At 44.3% G+C, this 21,479-nt stretch overlaps 1 protein-coding gene across 5 annotated transcripts in view; it reads left to right on the top strand.

Moving 5' to 3' along the window:
- The first annotated feature begins 371 nt into the window (after positions 1 to 371).
- The window catches only part of LOC115086156, a 67,738-nt gene continuing 46,630 nt past the window's right edge, over positions 372 to 21,479 (top strand). Inside the window, exons 1-2 of one of the 5 annotated variants that reach the window (XM_029592661.1) lie at positions 372 to 468; positions 16,090 to 16,186. In XM_029592661.1, the coding sequence (XP_029448521.1) occupies positions 16,090 to 16,186 (97 nt within the window). In that variant the 5' untranslated portion in view covers positions 372 to 468. Of the gene's footprint in view, positions 469 to 6,463; positions 6,584 to 10,882; positions 10,955 to 12,705; positions 12,825 to 15,828; positions 15,850 to 16,089; positions 16,187 to 21,479 lie in introns of those variants that run through there. The other 4 variants (XM_029592660.1, XM_029592659.1, XM_029592662.1 and 1 more) reach the window with 4 other exon arrangements.

Here is a 21,479-nt window from a genome sequence, read left to right on the forward strand (position 1 = left end):
CATTATATACATCTCCTGTTACATATCGTTCTTTAAAAAGCACTTCCTCCCCCCTCTCCTCCCCCATTTCCCACCACAGCGGCAATGTATAAGGCTGGTGAAAGGGGAGCCAGAGAGCGGTCTGGAAGGAGAGGCAGAATTCAGGGTTAATATTCTGTGAGGGGGAAAAACCCCCAAAATAAAGATGCCGATGAATATTAGGGAACAGGGCCGGGAGCTGTGTAAACAAATAAATGCATTCATTTAAAGCACCCCTTGGTGCTCCTTTGACCCTGTTTGCTGACTTGCTGCATCCTAATTTCCTGATAAGGCCGGGGTTTGGGTTGGCAGAGGTCCAGCGGCCCACGCTTTCTGTTTCAACTTGTTGCATTAAGGAAGTCGTGACAGACTGCAGCTCTCACCATAGACCGCAGGACCCTGGGCACGTAGACTGAGCATTTATTGCCGAGAGCCCCTGCCCTGACAAAGGTAAGTCGCTCCATTCCTCCCTCCTCCCCACTAGAAATTCCAATTAAAAAGCAATAATAATCCATAACAAAAAGAAGCCCGCATGGAAGTGTTTGCAAGGTGCTGGTTTCTCAGGCTGGGGTTTATTGTGCTGTGAAGGTTTCTTGGTTTGGTGAGTTAGAATTAGGAGACGGGGTGCAGCGGATGTCAGAGGAGGACACAGCATCATAATCTGAAGGCCTCAGCTCAGAAGCATTTTTATGTTTCAGAAGATTTAGCTTCTCTTCTGAATGAAGGCAGATTTGCAGTGCTTTCCATAAATGATCAAATAGAAGGAGACTCCAATCTGTATTTAAAATTCATGGCACTTCAAGTTTCTTGGTAGTCATATTCCCATGAGAGCAAAAAAGGCATCTCTGATTTTTTTTTTTTTACTTTGCAATTTCTCCCTGCTTTGTGGCTATGAGCCGTGGTTTCCAATTATTGTGGAATTTCCCCCCCTCCCCTCTCACATTTTATATTCCTTCCCACCTTTTGATTCAGGCCAGTCATTGCAGCGACAGCCTTGGGGCCGGGGCTGAGACCATGCTCCAGGGCTCCTTCTGGGGTCCTGCAATCAGCAGCCCTGAATCAGGCTTCTAGGCAGTCACCACGTCTCCCACCCCCTCAGGGACTGGACGCTGCCTCCGCAGCAGGCCCCACGGGGTCAAAGGACCCAAGCCAGGAAATGCACCCAGCTCCCTGCACATGCAGTACCACAAGCACTACCACTGAGCCACCGGGCTGGCCCTAAAAAGGCATCATTTTAAGACAGGGCTCTCCGAAGGGCCACATGCAGCATTTCAAATCACAGAGCAGGAGGGGGGTTCCCCCTTGGGAGTTTTGATGAGGAGCAGGAAGAGAGGTGGAGGAAGAGTTCCCCTCGGAGTCCGGCCGTTTCAGTGATTTGAAATGCTGTGGAAGTGGGGGAGACAGGAGGCAGAGTTCCCACTGATGTATGGTGTCAGGAAAAATAGTTCTGGGGAGTTGGCAACCCTGCCGCATTCTTGAGAAACCCTACCACTTGCCTCCCCACTTCCTCAGTATCTGCATGTGCCCCCTGGAGGAGTGAGGAATAGTAAGGGAGAGGTGAATAGCAGGGTGCTGGGCCTGTTGCACACTTTCTCACACACAAACACATACACACCCCATATACGCTTGCTCGCTCTACTTCCCTCCTCCTTTCTCCCACCTCTCTTTTCCTCTCACTCCTGTCTCCCCTCCTTACTCACACTCCCTTCCACACACCCTCACTTCCCTCATGCTCCATTCCTCACTCTCCATCTCTCCCTCCTCCTCTCCTCTTCCCATTGCCTCCTCACCCTCTCCTCTTCCTCCTTTCCTCACCCATACTAACTCCCCCTCCTCTCACACTCCCTTCCCATCCACTCTCCTCTCCCTTCCCGACTCCTTGCAGGGCTTCTTCTTTTGCTGGCAGGGGTTGTGGACCTCACCAGCATTGCAACCCTCCCCATGCCACCACGTGGGTCTTTGAACCTTCATTGCACTGCTGCACAGGTCTTCTGGCTTTCATCGTATGCCGTGCGGGTCTTAGGCTGGTAGGGGTTGGGAACCCCCATCAGAATTAAAGCCTTTGCTGCCCCCAGGGGCCAATCCGGCCATGAGCAGGGAAAGTTTGGAGGACTGGAAGAAGTTGCTGTGTAGGCCAGAAGTGGCTTGCAGGCTGTAGTTTGGGGACCCCTGCTCTAAGAGGTCCCGTCTTGACAGTGATCAGTTACTTGCTAGGTGACTAGCTGCACCTGTCTTCCTTTGAGGACACTGAAAAATATGGGATTAAAACCACTTATCAGTTGATCCCATTTTGGAAAATGTCGACCTACCATGCAACTCAAGGATATTTCTATTGGGACTGTCAATAAATAAAACATACCCTCTCCGAATAAACTTTTTTACTCATCTTCTGTTAACTCTGATGCACACAGGCTTGACAGTGGAAAAATAAAAACAATACCCACCTACGATGAATGACTGGCTGAGAAGGGCATGGGTTGTCTTTGCCATGGAAAAATTGGTAGATGAAAGAATATAGGGCAGATATATATATGTCACATAGCATGGATGCCAGTCTTAAACTTTACTGAGCCCAGCAATAAAATCACAAAACCAGTAGTCCTGCAAAACATGTTTTCCTTTTTGTGTTTGTTTTAGTTTGAGTTTGCATAGATAATTGTAGACCGTGTGTGTTACCTTGCTATCATATCGTTACATCCGGGCAGATACCAAATGACATGAGCAGAATTGATAAAGCAGGATTCTGTTTAGCAAGGGCTCTGTGCAGAGGGGCTTGTGAAATACTTCATTTGGATGTTACGCTGGGCTCTATGTTCCAAAAAGATGAAGGCTATATCTGGGTGTAACATATCTGCTATTTTTGACTATAAAAATAAAGTTAATAAATGGTGGGCCCAATATTCAAAGATAGCCGGTAATCCAAGTTATCCGGTTATCATTTATCTAGATAATTTAGAAAGGATATATAGCTGCATGGCTTTGCTGCTGAATATAACCGAGTAAGTTCTAGTTATCTGGATAAGTTATATCTGGATAACTGTAGACTTGCTATTCAGCAGGTCTAACAAATTCAGTTAACTTAACCAGATAAGGCTGAATATAGGCACTTATCTGGTTACGATAACTGGATAAGCAGTGCCACCCCGATCCACCCATTGACTAGCTAGATAAGTGACTTAGCCGGATAGTTAGTGGTCCCCACTTAGCCGGATAAGTCCTACTTATCTGGCTATCTAGAGCTAAACACACTTTGGGGTAAATTTTAAAAGCCCTGCGCCGGTGTGCCTATTTTGCTTAAGCCGCCGGCGCGCGCAAAGCCCCGGGACACGCGTAAGTCCCGGAGCTTGCTAAAATGGGCAGTCCGGGGGGGCGTGTCTGCAGTCCGGGGGGGTGTGTCTGCGGTCCAGGGCGGTCCGGGGGCCTGGCCGAGTGCCCCAACACAGAGGCCTGTGTCGGAGCCTGGCCAGCTGGCGCGCGCAAGTTATGTCTGCCAGCGGCAGGCGTAGCTCCATCGAACAAGGTGGGGGGGGGATTTAGGTAGGGCCGGGGGGGGTTAGATAGGGGAAGGGAGGGAAAGGTGGGGGGGACAAAAAAAAGTTCCCTCCGAGGCCGCTCCGATTTCGGAGCGGCCTCGGAGGGAATGGAGGCAGGTTGCGCGGCTTGGCGCGCGCAGGCTGCCGATTTTGCGCAGCCTTGGGCGCGCCGACTCCGAATTTTAAAAGATACGCGCATATCTTTTAAAATCCAGCGTACTTTTGTTTGCGCCGGTTGCGCGAACAAAAGTACGCGCGCGCATATTTTTTTAAAATCTGCCCCTTTCAGTATTGGGCCCACTATTTCTAAATTGTGCAAGCAAGTGACTTGGAATTCTGAGGTCTCATCTTTTCTGTTTTTGTTAGAATACATTTCATTATATGCTTTCACATTTTTATAGGAATAGAAGGGATGCACCTTCTGCTCATGACCACACCCTTTGGTTTTAAAAATCTCCTTCCCTGAGTCCCTTTTCTGCAGTCCTCCGTGTTGTTCTCCTGTATCACTGTGAAACCTGCTGGTGTCATTACTTAAAAACAAAACTATTTAGTGCTGCAGCTGTAAACCAATGTTGCTCCTTTTTTCCAGATACATACGGCAGCTCTAAACGTAGGAAAAACGTAACCACCAAATCCTTAGCAATCTGTAGGCCCTGCTTGTCGCATGTAACCTGAGTTTGTCATACGTTCAGTGCCCAAGAGTTCATTTAAGGGCAGATTTTAAATGCCCAGCACACGTAAATCCCAGCCTTTATGCGTGCCGGGTGAATCTTCCAAGAGGCCCGGCCACAGGCGTAAAGGCCAGGACGCGCTCAAGTGCCAGGCCTCTTGGAAGGAGCGGGCCGGAGGGCGTATTTTGGGTGGGGAGGGGCGGGTGTGGGCTGGGATAGCGCCATTGTTCGCTGTCTCGGAGCCTCGCATGCTGGCCAGCTTCCAGTGCGCGCAAGTTACTTCAGGTCGGGCCCTGAAGTAACTTGAAAAATAAAAGGTAACAAAAATTTTAAATTGTTTTTAGAGGGTGGGGATGAGAGGGGAAGGGGAAGGGAGATTAGGGTAGGGGGTAATAAAGTTCCCTCCCAGTCTGCTCCTAAATTGGAGCGGACTGGGAGGGAACTGGGGAAGGCCCTGATGCGATGCCGTGTGAAAATCGCTAAAATGTACGCCCCCTTGTGCGTGCCGCCCCCAATTTTGTAACATGCGCACACCGGTGCATAAATATTATAAAATTGCACGTCCATGTGTGTGCCCCAGGTAGCGCGCGCACTTTTTCAAAATCTACCCCATAATGTACTGGAGTCTCAACAAAAGCAGCAGGTCTCCACCTAAAATACTGAAAATTCGTGGCAGAGTAGTTGGGAAGGAGTTTAATACTGTGGAGAATCCACTGTAGCTGAAATGGCTTCTCCAAGTTTTATGCTCTCTCCAACTTTTTCTCCCCTTAACTGGACCATAATATTTGTCTCTTTTTCTCCCAAGTTTTGTTTAGTTTAATGTATTATTTGTTTTACCTCCTTTCTAATAGTAAATCAAAGCGGTGAACAATAAAAGTCACACACGTTCTTAAAAATATAACAGTAAATAAAAACCAAACTGTAGATCCCTGACCTGGGGGCCTCTGCAGGAGTCTGAGCGCACACCTCAGTCGCTGGGGTTTAAGCTCTCCTTCAGAGCCCCACGAGGAACTGATTCTTGCTTGAAATAGAGGAAGTACAGGATGGTGATTGAACTCTGCCTTAACTCCAATAACCAGTGACAATGCACAACAGGCAGAGACGAAATAAAAGGGAAAAAAAACCTGAGCAATAAAATAATTCTGGCAGGTTTTGTAGATCTTTTACAGGGAATCCTTCTGGTATTAATATCACCCACAATTTGGGGAAAATGTGTTTTTGCTTGCAGGATTTGTTAAGCTAAATTCCTCTTAAATTATTTCATTTGTACGTGCCGAGTTCTACTAAATAAATGCTGGAGTGGTTAGCACAGCAGGCTGAGAACTGGGGACGCCAGGGGTCAAATCCCACCGATGCTCCTTGTGACCTTGGGTGCATCACTTCACTTCACCCCTTCATTGCCTCAGGTACAAAGTTAGATTGTAAGCCCTCTGGGGACAGGGAATGAATGTGTATACAGGGTGAACGCAAAATAAAATCCCCACACGCAGTTTCCCTGGCTCAATCCCACTCCCAGCCTGTCCCCTTTTTACCATGTTTCGCTGCATACAGCAGGAGTGGAGGGGGGGAGGAGAATATTTTCAAAGGGCTGTTTTACCGGGTAAACACATTTACAAGGCTTTGAAACTTATCTTCTAAAGTAAAGTCCCATAATCAATAAAGCCAACTGGATAGGGCAGGGCTTCCCACACCTGTCCTGGGGAACCCTACAGCCAGTCGGCATTTCAGGATCTCCACAATGAGTAGGTGTGTGGCGTGCAAATTTATGTCATGCATATTCATTGTGGATATCCTGGAAACCCGACTGGCTGTGGAGTCCCCCAGGACGGGATTTGGAAAGCCCTGGGATAGGAGGTGTCTGGCCAGCAGGGGTAGGCAACCTCCAGTGCCTGTGGACACCGATCCATTCGGGTTTTTCAGGATATCCCTAATGAATGTGCATAAGAGAGAGCTGTATGCAAATCTATCTCATGCATATTCATTAGGGTTATTTTGAAAACCCCAGCGGATTAGTGCTCTGTAGGGACTGGATGTTGCCTTTCCCCTGATGCTCAAACTAAAGGTTGTGGAAATTTGAGGTTCATGAAATCAACCACCTTTTTTCCTGCCCAAGAACCTGTGTCAAGACATAGGACCTGTGAAAGGGGGACACTTATTTTTGTCTTGTGGGGATCATTTCTAAAATGATTCTTTGATGCCTGCGTCTCTTCCTGATAAGGGAGGGGCTGGAGCTGACTCAGAGCCAGGTGTTACCTGTTGTGTGTCTGGAGGCTGAGACATTAGAGCTCACCATAGATAAGGGCCGAGAGAGCACGTACCAGCCATACCAGCTTTTAGTGCTAAGCTCCGGCTACAAGAAAGGTAAAGCTTTTCCACTTCTACCTAAAGCTATAGACTCCTGCCAGCGTAACTATTCTAGATGAAAACAGACAATTTAAAAACTGGGGCCTGGAAAGTTAGAAGGAGAAATTTTTAAATATAAATATTGCATCTGTTTTGAGGGATGGCATGTAACTGAAATCATTATGTACTGTGCTGTTGGTACTTTGATCTTGTTAATGAGAGATTTATATATAAAATCTCCTCCTTTTTTTGTCTTCTTTCTTCATGAGAAGATTTTAAAACCAATATTGAAATATTGCAGCTAGACAGTGAGACAGGAATTTGAATTCTTGCAAAGGTATTTTTTTTCAGTTGTCAAATGTAATTATACAGCTGTCTGCTGATTTTGAGGCTGGTGAGAACCATGTTCGAAAGGATCAGCATGAGGGTGAATTACAGTTCTGCAGAAGGAAATGCTGGCCCTTCATAATTTTATTAGCTCTGAAAGAGAGAGAGAGAGACAAATATTTGGCTTCAGAGATCCAATATACAAATTATCTGACAGTATCTTGTTGCACAGTCCGAACGTGAGAGTACAGCAGCATTAATGCTCATTGCCCCCTTCTGTTATGTTTGATTCATAAAGAATCAAACTTGTTTCTAATTAGAGGACAGGTTTGCTCCAGTGTCGTTTTCCCTTCTCTTTTTCCCTAACCCGGAGCAGAAGTTCAGGAGGCGTAAGGGGCAGGAAAGGTGAGATTGCATTAAATCATGGAGCAGAAATTGGGAATTGCAAATGCCTTTCTCTGGGAAGGAACATTTTCATCACTCATGACAGTGTAACCAGTTCCCTGAGAGTACTGGAGCGTGATAGGGTGTCAAGAGAACAGGAAGGTAAGGGAGCCTAGTTTGACTCATTTCTTTTTGGCAAGTGGCAGTGAGTGTTGATGGGCAGCCTGTTGCAGACAGAAGTGTTTCTCAGGGGTGGAGGATGGTGATGATGTTCTTGGAGAATGAGAGAGAGAGTGTGTGTGTGTGTCTGTGTGTGTGTGTAGGTTAATGGGGCTTTTGACAGATGCGTGCAGTCTTACAAAAATAAAGAAATAGCTTTCAGTATGAGGAGGATCAAATCGAACAGCGAAGCATAAGACTTTGACATTCAGAGCCATAAATACATTAAGAATAAATACTCCCAGGTGCTAAAAAGCCACTGGTGCAAACAGTGTTAAATAATAAAGACCAGCACTTCCGAAAAAAGCCCCAAGATAAGATTATTTCAAGTCAGTGATTCAATACCTCCAGGGAATTTTTAAAACTATCCTGATGAAAGCAGAAAAACAAAGTAAATGTAAGGAAAATCAATAGAAAACTGGAGATAGTAGAAGAGAGCCAGCCTGCCCCTGACAAAAGCCGGATGCCTACAGCAAGAGTGGCCCAGTCCCAGACTGGATTTTTTTTCCTCTGTTTTTTACCTCGTTTAACAAGGAATAATATGAGTGATATAACAAGCAATGTTGACTATCTGTACATAGATCCGTTGACACAGTGTGGGGCAGATTTTAAAACCTGCGCGCGGGCGCAGATCTGTTCGCGCAACCCAACGTGAACAAATCTACGCCCGATTTTATAACATGTGTGCGCAGCCGCGCGCACATGTTATAAAATCCAGGGTCGGCGCGCGCAAGGAGGTGCATAATTATGCAACTTGTGCGCGCCGAGCCGCGCAGCCTGCCTCCGTTCCCTCCGAGGCCGCTCTGAAATCGGAGCGGCCTCGGAGGGAACTTTCCTTCTGCCCCCCTTACCTTTGTTGAAGAAGTTACGCCAGCCAATGGCCGGCCCGCGATCCTTTGTGCACCTGGGCTCACATACGGGGGTGTTCTGCTCCAGCCCCTCCCCTCCAGGCAGCCTGCAGGGAAGAGAAGGAAAGGGAGTGAGCCTGGAGTAACTAGAACAGAGAATAGCCACTCTGCTCCCCTAATCCAGCCCCTCTCCTCCTGTTGTCCTCCACCCTTACCCCCTTCTCCTCCTGTAATGCAGGGGAACAGGAGGCTGGAGGGAGGTGGGGGGGAATAAGGACCACTGGAAGATGCATGGGGGTCTGAGGTGGAGAATCAGGAATACAAGGATAGAGAAGAAGAGGAGATTAGAGAGGAAGGGACCAATTCTCTCTACAGTTCTCTTCCTTCTTACCCCAGTGAACCTCCAATCTCAGTTCCCACCAGTGCTGAACTCCCAGCTGTCTGTCACCCACCAGGGCTCATCAAGCATGTAAAGAGTGGGAAGAGTGTGTGTGTTTTGGAGACAGAGTGTGTGTGTTTTGGAGACAGTTGGATTAAGTTGACTTAGAAAATAGCCACTGCTATTACTAGCAACAGTAACATGAAATAGACTTAGTTTTTGGGTACTTGCCAGGTTCCTATGGCCTGGATTGGCCACTGTTGGAAACAGGATGCTGGGCTTGATGGACCCTTGGTCTGACCCAGTATGGCATGTTCTTATGTTCTTAAGTTTTCACATCCAGCCCTGGTCCTGCCCCTTTGGTCCAGTCAAACTTGGCTCTAGCCCTACTCTACCTTACCTCCCCCCCTCCCCCGCCCAGTTCCACTTCCTTTTTGTTTACAAATGAAGCCCTGTGCAGTAGTAGTCAAGATGCCACTACTACCTTCTTCAGAAGGCAGACACCCCCCTCCAATCACTAATCCCGTCATTCTGCAGGATCATCCTGAGATGAATTTATCAGAGCTTGGAGAAAGCAGCATCCTGTAGATCAGTGGTTCTCAACCTTTTTTTCTGTCAGGACACACCTGATAGATAGTTCTCACACGCGTGACACACTGAACACATGACTGTCACAAGGCAAAATGTAAATGTACAGTTTGTATCCACAGGAGCCTCACCCTCACCCCCGACCCTCAGCAATGGGTATAAAGCAGAACTAGAACATTCCCCGTGCAACTCACCATACAAAAAATATATTCTGGTGTTATCTCAATAACAGCAACACAAACTCCCTCTACTACCAGACACAATACTTTCTGTATCATGTGGGAATAACTAATAGGGCCATCAACATGCATTTGCATGTTGCGGGCGCTATTAGTTTCAGGGGGGTTGGACGCACATTTTCGATGCGCTATTACCCCTTATTGAATAAGGGGTAAAGCTAGCATGTCGAAAACGCACATCCAAATGCGGGTTAACAGTGTGCTCCACCGGAGCGTACTGTACTCTATCAGCCTGATAGTACCAGGATCTGCAATAAAGCACACAAACTAATCCGCACACAGTTACACCTGCATTATGGCATGCACTCAAATGGAACAACCCTACCTATAAAAAGGCAACACTACTAATTTTAAACCAGGCCCTAAACACCAATAAACTTCCAATTAGGGAAACAGAAAAAGCCAAGCTGATATAGATCCACACATAGTTTTGTTTTGTTTTTAAATTTTATTTTTGATGAATTTTTACAAATGAACTCAAGAATGATCTTGTACCAGAATAGGAGATAAGCATCATAATTAACATTGAAGAAATACAAAAGTGAACATGTCACTAATATATCATTAATATACATATCTCCAAATAGCAAGAAAAAAAAGGGAAAACCAAGAGGTGAAAGAGCGAAATATATCATGAAAAAAAAAAAAGTAATCCCAAGAAGATAACCCGTCCACTTAACATCAAAACTGCCGACCCTACATAAGAGAGAGAGCTTAGGCATGGGAGTCCAGGAACATCTGTAACTGTGATGGTTCAAAAAAAACATAATTGGAGTTGAGATATTTCACTAAACACTTACATGGATATCTCAAAGTGAATTTTGCCCCACATGATAACATTTCAGTTCTCATTAGAAGAAATTTCTTCCTGCGCTCTTGAGTTATCCTTGTGATATCAGGGTATATCCAAATTTTCTGTCCATGAAATATCTGCAAACGGTTACGAAGAAAAAACCTCAACACAGAATTTCTATCTGAAATAAATGCAAAGGAAACAACACAGTTCCTCTCTTTAGGATAACCATCTCCTGAGATAATCCAAGAATATCTGTCATATTTAATAAGCTTTGGAAATAACAGGCAGAGCATCTAATGGGATTTTAAGAATTTGAGACAGATAACTCTTAAATAAATCACATGGGGAAATCATTTTAATTAGTGGAAAATTTAAGACCCTCAAATTCAAAATCCTTAAAGAACTTTCTACATTCTCCAATTTTTTTTGGAATAAACTAAGTCTGATTGAACCAACTTATGCTGGATATTCTCCACAGACAAAATTCGGGATTCCGGTTCCTCAAGCTTTACTCCATGAGTAGCTACCTGGCCTTCAGCAGCAAGAACACAACGATTGGTATCAAGTGAAACAGCAGTTAAAGAAGAAATGGCTGATTCCAGGAAACAAGTGCGTTCCAAACTGCCTCCAAGGTTATCCCGGCAGGTTTAATCAAAGGGGGACTTAATATCGGATATACCTTAGAATCCCCATCGCCTCCACTTGTGGTAGTATTAATGCCTTCCTCAATTCCAGGAGAGATGGTAGCAGAGGGAAGGCTCATAGAATCCTTCATGCTCAGAGACTCCAATGAAAATGGGGCCACCATATTCTTTCTAAAATCCTCTGGTCTAATCCCCCCTGATGATAACGTTCTATGTCCCCGATCAGGGAACAGTGGGCCCCTATTGCCTCTTTGACAGTGGGAGCCCGTGAGCGGTCGGCTGTCAGCAGCTGTCCACCGGTTAAGAAAACAGACGCTGAATTTATTGGCATCCGTTTTCCTAATCGGTGCACAGCCACAGGTTCGGGAAATGGATGCGTGTTAACTGAGCCTCCGTTTCCCGAATCTGTCTGCCGGCACAATTTTTTAAACTTTTTATTTTTTTACTTTTTTAAAGTAAACGATATTAAGTAGGAGGATGTACAGAAAAGCAGTATTTTCTGTTTTTCTGTACAACTTTTGAGAGGCGATAATTTCCGAACGCAAAACTATGCGTTTTACATAAGGGGATTAGGTAGCGCCTCCACAACCCGTGTCCAACTGCGGGTTAAACGGTGCGCTCGGCTAAGCGCACTGTATTGCATCGGCCCCCTAGTGTCTGTGGCTCAGAGCTGGAGAGCACTCAGGTATGCTCATCTCTTCTCCTCTCAGGTATGAGTATTAATGTGTGCAAGGTCCTGCTTCCTTACAGCCTCTCTTTTGGAAACGAGAAGTGCCCCCCGCTGCTGCTTCTGTAACCCGCTCCAAAAATGTACAAAGACTTGTGTCTATCAGTAAAGTATTCTCTCTCTGCTGGGGAAGTTTGCCGATTCCATTGAGTAACCCATTTCTAATTGTTCGTAATCACGTGAACAGCAGAAGCAGTGACAAGGAATCACCACACTGAGTCTGCTTGTATTGCTGGCAGCACTGCTGGTGATAAGGAACTGGCATCCTATTTCCAGATCCTCCTCTACTCTTATGATAATATATTACTTGCCATTTCCATTCTAACTGCTGCCTCTCTTGTTTTTTAAATAACATTTTAAGTGCCTTCTCTAACATGAGCAGGGTGAAAACTGCAGGAACTGGGGAACTGAGAGATGAAATTTACTGCAGACAAGTACAAAGTGATACACAGAGAAAAAAAATAATCTCAACTATATGTACACCATGCTGGGCGCCACATTAGGAGTTACCACTCAGGAAAAGGATTCTGGGGTCAGTGTGGACAATACTTTGAAATCCCCAACTCAGTCTGCAGCAGCAGCAATAATAATAATAATATAAGAACAAATAGAATGTTAGAAATCATTCAGAAAGGAGCTGAGAATATCATAATGCTTATGTGTAAATGAATGGTGTGGCCACACATCATGAGTACTGTGGGCAGTTCTGGTCTCCCTATTTCAGAAAAGATACAGCAGAATTAGAAAAGATACAGAGCAGGGCAACCAAAATGATAAAGGGGATGGGACAATTCCCCTGTGAGGAAAGGCTAAAGAAGTTAAGGCTCTTCAGCTTGGAGAGGAGGTGACTAAGAAGGGATATGACAGAAGTTTACATAAATCACAATAACTAGGCTGTGGACTTTGGTCAAGGCTAGTCGAGCTGAGATTAAACAAGTTGAGAAGTTCATGCCACAGGCATTGCACGCAGGCCTGTTTCACAGCCGGCACTCACCTCTTCCGCCTGACAGTGCCAGCAGGTATTTCAAGTAGTGAGAGATCCTAGAGTTGGAAAACTACCCAATGCCATCTTTTCTGCCCTCTGAATCTCTTCTGGCTTCTGGAAAGGGTATGTGAGATGCGGGAATTTCAACTTTTTAGGTTTTACTTACCCTTCTTATATTGAAATCCAAAAGGCTTGACTTAGTTCTTTTATTTTTTTCTCTTTGGACTTGGCGGTTTCCTCCTGCTCCTTTTGGCTTTCATTTCAATCAGAACTGGCACTGGGATCAGGCACCACAAACCTTCATTCACAATTACCTGGGAATCTTACTCCTATTTTATATCCTCTCCCAGCTCACGCTGTGATTGGAGGCCACACATCAGGACACCTTTCGGAACTTTGCAACCATGGGCCCTAAATCCAGCCACTAGGTGTCACTGTCACACAATGACTGGAGCTCCCTTCCCCCAGGGATGGTGAACACTACCTCTGCAGCATTTCGAGCCCCATCTGGCCCAGGGAGTGAAAGAACTGACCCGGGTATCAAACCTGTCCCAGCTATATTTCTTTTTAACCCCAACCTCCTTTAATTATTATAAAAAGTGAGTCCGTAAATACTTTTCAAAGTTATACAATGCAATTTATAAATTGCAATCTAAATCATAGACCATATGATGGGAACATAAAAAAAAAACAAATTAGTTCTGGTTCATCAGTGGACATTTTGGAGAAAGGAATAACACAACAGTAAGAATTCTGTGGGGAGAGGCTGAAGGAGTTGAATGCATTTTAGCTTAAGAGAAGAGAAGACTGGGGGATGACTTGATAGCAGTATTCAAACAAAGGATGGTGATGTTGTCCCCTGGGGATAGGGAATGAAGTGATGGACTTCATTTGCAGCAGGGGAAACGTAGGTTAGACATGAGGAAGAACCTTTTAACTGTAAAGGCAGTCAAGAACTAGAACAAGTCAAATAGGGAGGTGATGGAATCCACATCATTAGATATTTAAGAACAAATCAAAACAATATCTTTAGGGGGTAGTTTAGCTGCATTGGCTATTCTTTGAGGCAAAATGGGGGAACTAGAATGACTTCTTGAGGTACCTTCAAGGCCATTCATGGAGTACAACTCTGTCCATGTCTAATGTAGTTAGAGGGATTGGTGAGAGTGAAAAGAGCAATAGATTAGACTGAGGCTGGTAACATGTCCTACACATGTTCAGAACAAAAATACACAATAAATGATATAAAAATAAAGCTATCATTTCCGTAATGGAGCATGCTGGGTCTGACTTGGATCCTCTGGTTTCCAAGAACCAGTTCCAGCTCCCTGGGAGAATTCCCAGGGCAATCAACCTTAAAATAAAGTCATGCCATGCAGAGATACTGGAGATTGTTGCCTATAGGCATGCTGAAAATGCTTCCGGTCTCAGTGACATACATTGTTTTGGAGCGTCAGAGCATAAGAATGGTGATAACAAGATTTGGAAGCAAAGTGGTTTATGGTTTATTCTTGGAGTTGACCACTGATTTTAGTCTACTAATTCACTCCAAATATTTGTATTGCCAGTTGAGGTTGGCATTTTCTTGACTGGCTGTTCCTGATATCCCTAGAGGCTTAACATCTATAGAAAGAGTGTTATGCACAAAAAATATGTTTGGTAAATTGATTTCAGTGTTGTACAACTCTGCTCACTCATGAAGATGAACATTTTGGAGTTTCCAAGAGTGTGAAAGACTGGAATCCAAATTTAAATCTTAGTTTAGCCAGTGATGACTGGCATGTAATATGAAAGCGGGCACATAAGGTTTCAATTTGTAGTAAAAGGAGAACTCGTATTCATCTCTTACATTGTAAATATAGATGCACAGTGTTTTTTGCATTACATTTGACTCTCCAGTTAGTCCATTACGTTGGAGAAGTTGTGGTCATCATATATGGTGGCCATGTTACGGCCAATAGTTTTGGAAGGAGTTAAAGCTGAAATTGAAAAAAAATAATTGGCTTTTCATTCTCTCTCTCTCTTTCTCTCCACAGTTTTGTTTTTCGGGAATCTGGGACACTAATTCATTGTCCAGACTTACACAGGGGCCTATTTATGAAAATGTGCATTGTTGCACATCAGCGTTAGTAAATAGGCCCCACTGAGATTACTGGGACTTGTTAGTGCATTATGGTACATGGGCCCCTGACTGCTCTGGCTATACAATGAAAACTTAGGTCCCTGGAGATCACAAATTCATGCTGTTGCTGCAATTAGGAAACTCACAGAAATGAATCAAAATATTATAATATGATCGGGATCCCTACTGGAATTAGCACAACACTTCTTCTGCTTGATGTCTATAATGCAGGTTTATTTCTGTGCTATTTTTATGTTTGCATGCTACAGGTGTAAATGTAACCAGATATCTTTTATTGCAATGTCTGATTCATATGATTTGTTATAGCTTATATAGAATCATAAATGTGGATTGTGGTTAAATAAAAAGTTTATAGAAAAAAGCATAAAAAAGGTAAATATTTATTACCTGCCACAATTCTCCCAGACAGCATCTTTCTGTGTGCTCTGATCCTGTATAAGCCTGTCATGGTCATCAGATGGCTCCATGTTACAGGGAACAGAGCAGTACTCTCCTGGTTTCACGCTATTGTTTGCATGACCTTGTGACTCTGATTTTCCCATTGAATTCCCTAAGAAAATCAGCACTACAAGTCCCTGCATGCAATGGGGCAAAACCAGGATGGGATTAGCCTGTTCATGATGACCTGCAGCCAGATGACCCCTTTCTTTTTGTGACTTGCATTAATTTTGCCCCCAAGGGGTATCGAGCAGAAATGAAGCTACAGTTAGCAGTACAAGGCAGTACAGTGACTGAATTTTATCTAAAAGAAACAACTTGCTTTTACTATATCCTGCCTTCATTTGTGGTTTTCTGTAATTGATTTATAGTTATTTTTTATAGCAGAGGTTTAGTTCCCTGGCCATACTAGAGTTCTGAGGTCTTTCATTCTGCACAGCCTGAACCTTCTGTAATGTTTTTGGTGATGGCATGTCACTCGGGCCACTGCTGAGGCAGTCCTGATTTTGCCCCATTGCATGCATGGAGGCATAGTTTTGGTGTTCCCCAAAAGCAGATCATCTCCAGGTATACTTCTCAATGAAGCCCCAATGGATTTTCAACCAAAATGCAAAGTCTTATTGAAATGATCTTTCCGGATTGCATGCAAATTTCAGTCCTGTAAGGGGTTCTAACCGTTTCAATCCCCCGTCATCTCCTTTCTTCCTTTTCGCAATGCTGTACAGTTGCCCATTATCTTATAAGAAAAATCACCTACCACAATTCCGTATTTCACTAATACTTGCTGTATCTCTTTTTGCCATGCAGATGCTGGTCTCACTCACTGCTGCTCTGCGAGGAGCCAGGCCAGTGGCCTGGAGGAGCCTGTCAACAACAAGCCTTGCACAGGCAGCTCAAAGTCATGGTAAAGTGGACTCAGCTGAGTCGGTAGCACTCGGTCAAATTTTCCTCCGTCTGCTGGATTTCTACCTCACAAAAAAAAAGTATGGTTTTGTATGTGTGTGAGAGATACAAATCTGCTTATTTTCAGTCCTCATTGTGCATTTATTGACGTATTTTAAAATGACTCCTGCTATATCCGGCAATAGCAGGTTGTGGTGCATACATAGTAATCAGTTCATGGGAGTCAGGCAAACCTTAATTTTGTTTTCCCCTCCCCCCAAAAAAAGAATTAAAATATCAATAAGATCTCAATTTCCAAAGTGTGTGTTTGTGTGTTGTTGGTGTGTGTGGGATGAAAGGAAAGCAGGTATTGGTTTTTTTGCAATTCAATTACTTTCATTCCATAGGAGCAATTTTGAAAACTGTGTGTTTTGGTGCAGAGGTCTGTGATTACTTTAACCTGCTGGCTATGTACGGGTTCTCAAAGGAAGAGTACGCCTCTATTTTCAATTTGAAAATTGCCTTGGAGGAAAAGTATCCGCAGAGAGCTGCACTTGCTTTTTCTGCAGATATTTTTCCCCTCAAAAATGTGTGGAGTTTTGAAAATGCGACCCTGGGCGTGTTGTTTCACATTCCTGCCCTAACCCCGCTCCTGGGGATGTCTCTGCTCAGTACAGGTAAAAGGACACTCATTGTGAAACAATGCACTTTTTTTTAACTGCATAGCGGGGGGGGGGGGGTATGCAATTTTTAAAAAAGCCATTTTTACTCAGGTACATTCTGATAATTTCTCTCATAATGAATGCAAATGATTGTAAGTAAGAGAGGCACCAGAGGGAAGTAAACTTAACCTATGATAATACTGAAACTGCCACACACAAGGGCATAGCTGTGTTTAGACTGCTGCAAATGGTAAGATCATACCGGGCCCAGTGGCTGCAGGGCCTACACAGTGGTCACATCCTCAAAGGCCTAAGGTCCGGCCCTTCAACGCGGGGCTGGTGGCAGGGGCTGCTGAGAGCCGAGTCAGTCACTCAAGACCCCTTTCCTTCCCTTCTCCCTCAATCCCGGCAGTTTTCTCTCCTCCTCACCCAGATCCCAGTCATCTCCTTCTCTCCACTCCGATCCAGGGTCCTTTCCCTCCTGATCTTCTCATATTTCATTACTGCACCAGGCCTCGCACAAAGAGGCTTCCTCTCCCTTTTACTACCCTTTATTCCAACGTTGTTGCTACAGCTGGGACTTTGGCTGGGAAATGCGCTGAGAGGAGCTGAGTGTCACGTGACCATAACATCATCAGCACAGACATAAAAGGGGACCTGCAAGGCGGGCACTCGCCTAGGGGTGCTTGCCTAAGGGCCTGCCCCTTGGTGAACCCTTAGTGGGCCCTGGCCGTTGGCCGGGAATTTCTAGAAGTTTGAAATTCATGTGCGGTAGGACAATGCGATTAATGCTACTGTTCTTTTTTATATAAATGTTTACTGCATTAGTTGAGATGATTCCAATTATTATGGGAAGAGGCCGTTAAGGTGGGATTAATAAAGAGAGGAAGAGCACTCAGTCAGTTCGGTATTTACGTTATTTACGGAGAAATATTCGCTGAGCTCTCTTGGGGGGAGAGTATGGAAGGGGTCGTTAGTATAGGTTATATTAATGCCTGGTCAATAAGGAATAAGAGTGAGTTGATCATAGTCCACAGATACCATTACAACACACCATTTAGATATCTTGTGTGTAGCTGAGACCTGGCATCATAAGTTTGATTTAATTCTTCTAAATATTAATGCATGCTCAGTAGGTTATTCATTTTTTGAGCAGGGGCGGGAAGGGAAACAAGGGAATAATGATCTTCTATAAAAACTCACTCAAGATTAGTAGACTAGTCCAAGAAGCCCATTCACCGATTGAAGCATTGGTTATAAGGGTTTCATTATGGAATATCTGTGTAATTTATCATCCTCCAGTAAAGAACTTATGTTTACATAATGACTTTGTGAGCATTCTTGCAATGAGATTGACAAAGATCATTTTGGTAGGAGACTTTAACTTACATTTTGAAGACTGAGCCACAATGGGAATGCAAGAATTTGCTGCAATCATAGAGACGGCACATTTTACACAGCTAATTCAGGGTAAAACTCATAGCGCAAGGCACTCCTTGGATCTTCTGCTATGCAGAGACGATGATGTAAATTTAACTAAGAATATTGCTAAGCAAGAAGTAGGCTGGACTGACCATTTTTTGAACAGTTTTTTAAATTGAGAAGCCAGTCTCAAAGATCGAGGAATGTTGTCTCTAAAGAGTGCTACAGGAAAGGTCCACCAGTGAATACTGAGCTATTCCTGGAATGTTGGCAAAAGCAATTTGAGCAGGACAAATGGGATACTCTATTGACAGAAGCTATGGCAGATAGTTGGCATACATCTGTACAGATGACATATGATCAAGTAGCCCCAGAATTCAAAATTAAAATCAGAGAGTAGTAGCATTGCGCACCCTGGTTCACATTGGCAGTAGCCGAAAATTGAAGAAATTTAAGGAGGGCTGAGAGATGCTGGAGAAAGGGAAATGATGAGCACGCTCTCTTGTTATACAAAGCTGCTTTGATCAACTATTGCAGCTGTTTAAGGAAGCTAAAAGCCTATTTTATGGGGCTTGTTTACAGAAGGCCAATAATTAGCCATTAGAGCTATTTGCTATAACAAAGAGACTAATGGCTGGCCCTCTAACAAGAGACAGTGAGATGCCTAACTGTGAAGTGAGGAGAAAGTAAGATCTGTACAACTTCAGTTGGTAAACACCTCTGCTAATGTGAGTTTAACACATCTCGCTGCCTTGCAAACTCTCGAACTGAGTTTGAACCAATGACCCTTAAGGAAGTGGATATTACGGTATCTTCATTGAGAACTATTTTTTCAGTGTTAGGCCCTTGCCCCTTTTTGATTATGAAGGACTTGAAGGATAGGTTTTATCATATGATAAGAGCAATGGTTATTAGGTCCTTGAATGACGGTGAGATTCCAAAGAGGTGGAAACGAGCATCTGTGAGGCCTCAGAAACAAGACTGTAGCCTCTCTTCTTTCGAGTTGGGGAACTACAGTCCTGTATCAAGTTTACCAACAGTAGCAAAACTTTTAGAGAAAACACTGTTGGAACAGCTAGAGGACTATATAAATGAGTCCCAAATGCTAGCCTGTAACCAGTTTGGTTTTTGAGTCTGTTAGATTCCCTATGTTGTCTGCACCGGGGTGGCACAGGCATACTGGTCCAGCTCGACTTAAGTGCAGCCTTTGAGTCAGTCGCGTCATGAGATGCTTCTAAGCTATTTAGCACGGTATGGCTCAGGGGGAACAGTTTTAAGCTGGTTTAGATCGTTTCTTAAGGTTATGCCATTAAAGAGTTTTCTACTTCATGACCTATTCTGGATGGTGGTGCAAGCTTTGGTCCTGACTCATCCGAACTATTGCAGTACGCTGTATCTAGATCTACCAGAGAAGCTAACCCATGTGTTGTAAAAAGTGTGTTCACTCCTGCATCTTACGAGGTATGTTAGAATACTATATTCCCGGAAGAACTCTTGGATCAACAGCTACCTTGCAGCTAAGCATTCTTCCTGCTAATCAGTATAAGTGGATCCAAACGAGATCGCAGGTTTTTCCCGCAGTAGCTGCAATGCAATGGAATAAACTACCGGTAGGACTATGTGAGCAGTCAGATTTTAAAATGTTTAAAAAATTAGTGAAAAGAATACTTTTTGAAGAAGCTTTAATTGTTAGTTATATTTTGATGTTTCTGTATTTTATTGTTTTTTAAAGAAAAGTATTATTGTCTTGTATGTTTAATGTGGTATTTTATGGATGTAACTTTGTAATCTGCACTGGACACACGTTAGGAAGTCGCGGATTTGAAGAAAGTTTTAAATAAAATAAATAAATAGTCTGGGAAATGCAACATTCGCTACCAACTTGTAACCCAGTTTATTCTCATTCCAGCATAAACGTTTTATTTACTGATAGATAAACTCCAAATTTGTCTTTATCTTCTCCCCCATTCTTAAACTGGAGCCCATAATAATGCTTCATCTGGGTGTGGCCAGCCACTAGATGTCCCTAGATCCCTCCCCCTAGGTTTTCTAGCTTAATGGGAGACACCATTTTTATGCAGCACCTCCTCCTGAGGGTGTCTGTGATTAGTCATCTCATAGTTCACTTGGGGGGGGGGGGGGGAATAGGAATAGTGTGGTGGGTTCGAGTTAGATTTTGAGGCGAGAAGAGCTAGTTTTGATTGCTCTTCTGAGTTAAGGCCTAAGGCTCCCAATCGTGCACTCCCTGCCTGTGGAGATCTTCCTATTTTTGGAAGAGAGACTTTATTGAGATTTTGTCTGTTTTATGACTGGGGTGAAACCATGTCCCCTTTGGTAAAGGATAGACCCTGGATGCAGAGGTCAGGGAGCTGAAGACCTGTGAGCTATCCTTCTAGTCCAAGGAAGGAGCAAATTCAGTGACAGCATCACCCCAGCCAGAGAGAGAGAGAGCGTTTTGGATTTATGTGTTTTCCTCTTTTTGTTGTGAGGAGGTTTTTTGATCCACCCCTCCTCACAGGGAACCTGGGCTGTGTAGCTAGAGTCCTTTTCACATTGGTCTTTTCCTTCAGAGAAGTCACATACGTCGGAAGTTCGGGAAAAAGGAGGAAGATCCGGGGACCCTCAACAGGGCCTCCACCCCCAAGAGACCAGAACAATTGGACCCAGCTAGGATTTTTTCTGGGATTTAGGGGATCCCCAACTGGTAGGATTTCCCTTGCCCACTGCGACAACCTTTGCACTCAGCAGAGGAGTAGGAAGCCACTTCCCAGGAACCTGAGAGACAGGACACATACCCAGAGAAAGAGAAGCATCAGTAAGAAAGACAGCCCTAATCTCACACACTTGGATTGATTCTTGGTCATTGAGTTAACGTTGAAGAATCAGTACATTTAATCCGAACCCCCCAAACTGTGTCCAGCCTGTCTGTCCCTAGCGAGAGGCCCTGCAGCGCACGCACAGAAGGGAAATTCGCAGCACCCGCCTGGCGTAAGGTGGTCTGCCTTCATCCCCACCGAAAGAACCCACACCTTGGGAACAAACAGCAGGGGAAAGAGAGCTGGTGGAGGCAGACCCACCCAGATACAAATACATTTGTGTGTCCTGTGGAACAGGTGAAATCCATGCAAAAAAAAAAGAAGTTACATGGAGCAAAGCAATCAGAGGGAACTCGCGGGAAAATACATTTCATGAGTCCTCTCGCATGCACAGGTTTTGTCCCACCTCATCCAG

The sequence above is a fragment of the Rhinatrema bivittatum genome, chromosome 2 (assembly GCF_901001135.1).
Source record: "Rhinatrema bivittatum chromosome 2, aRhiBiv1.1, whole genome shotgun sequence".
In the NCBI taxonomy this organism is placed as follows: Eukaryota; Metazoa; Chordata; class Amphibia; order Gymnophiona; family Rhinatrematidae; genus Rhinatrema; species Rhinatrema bivittatum.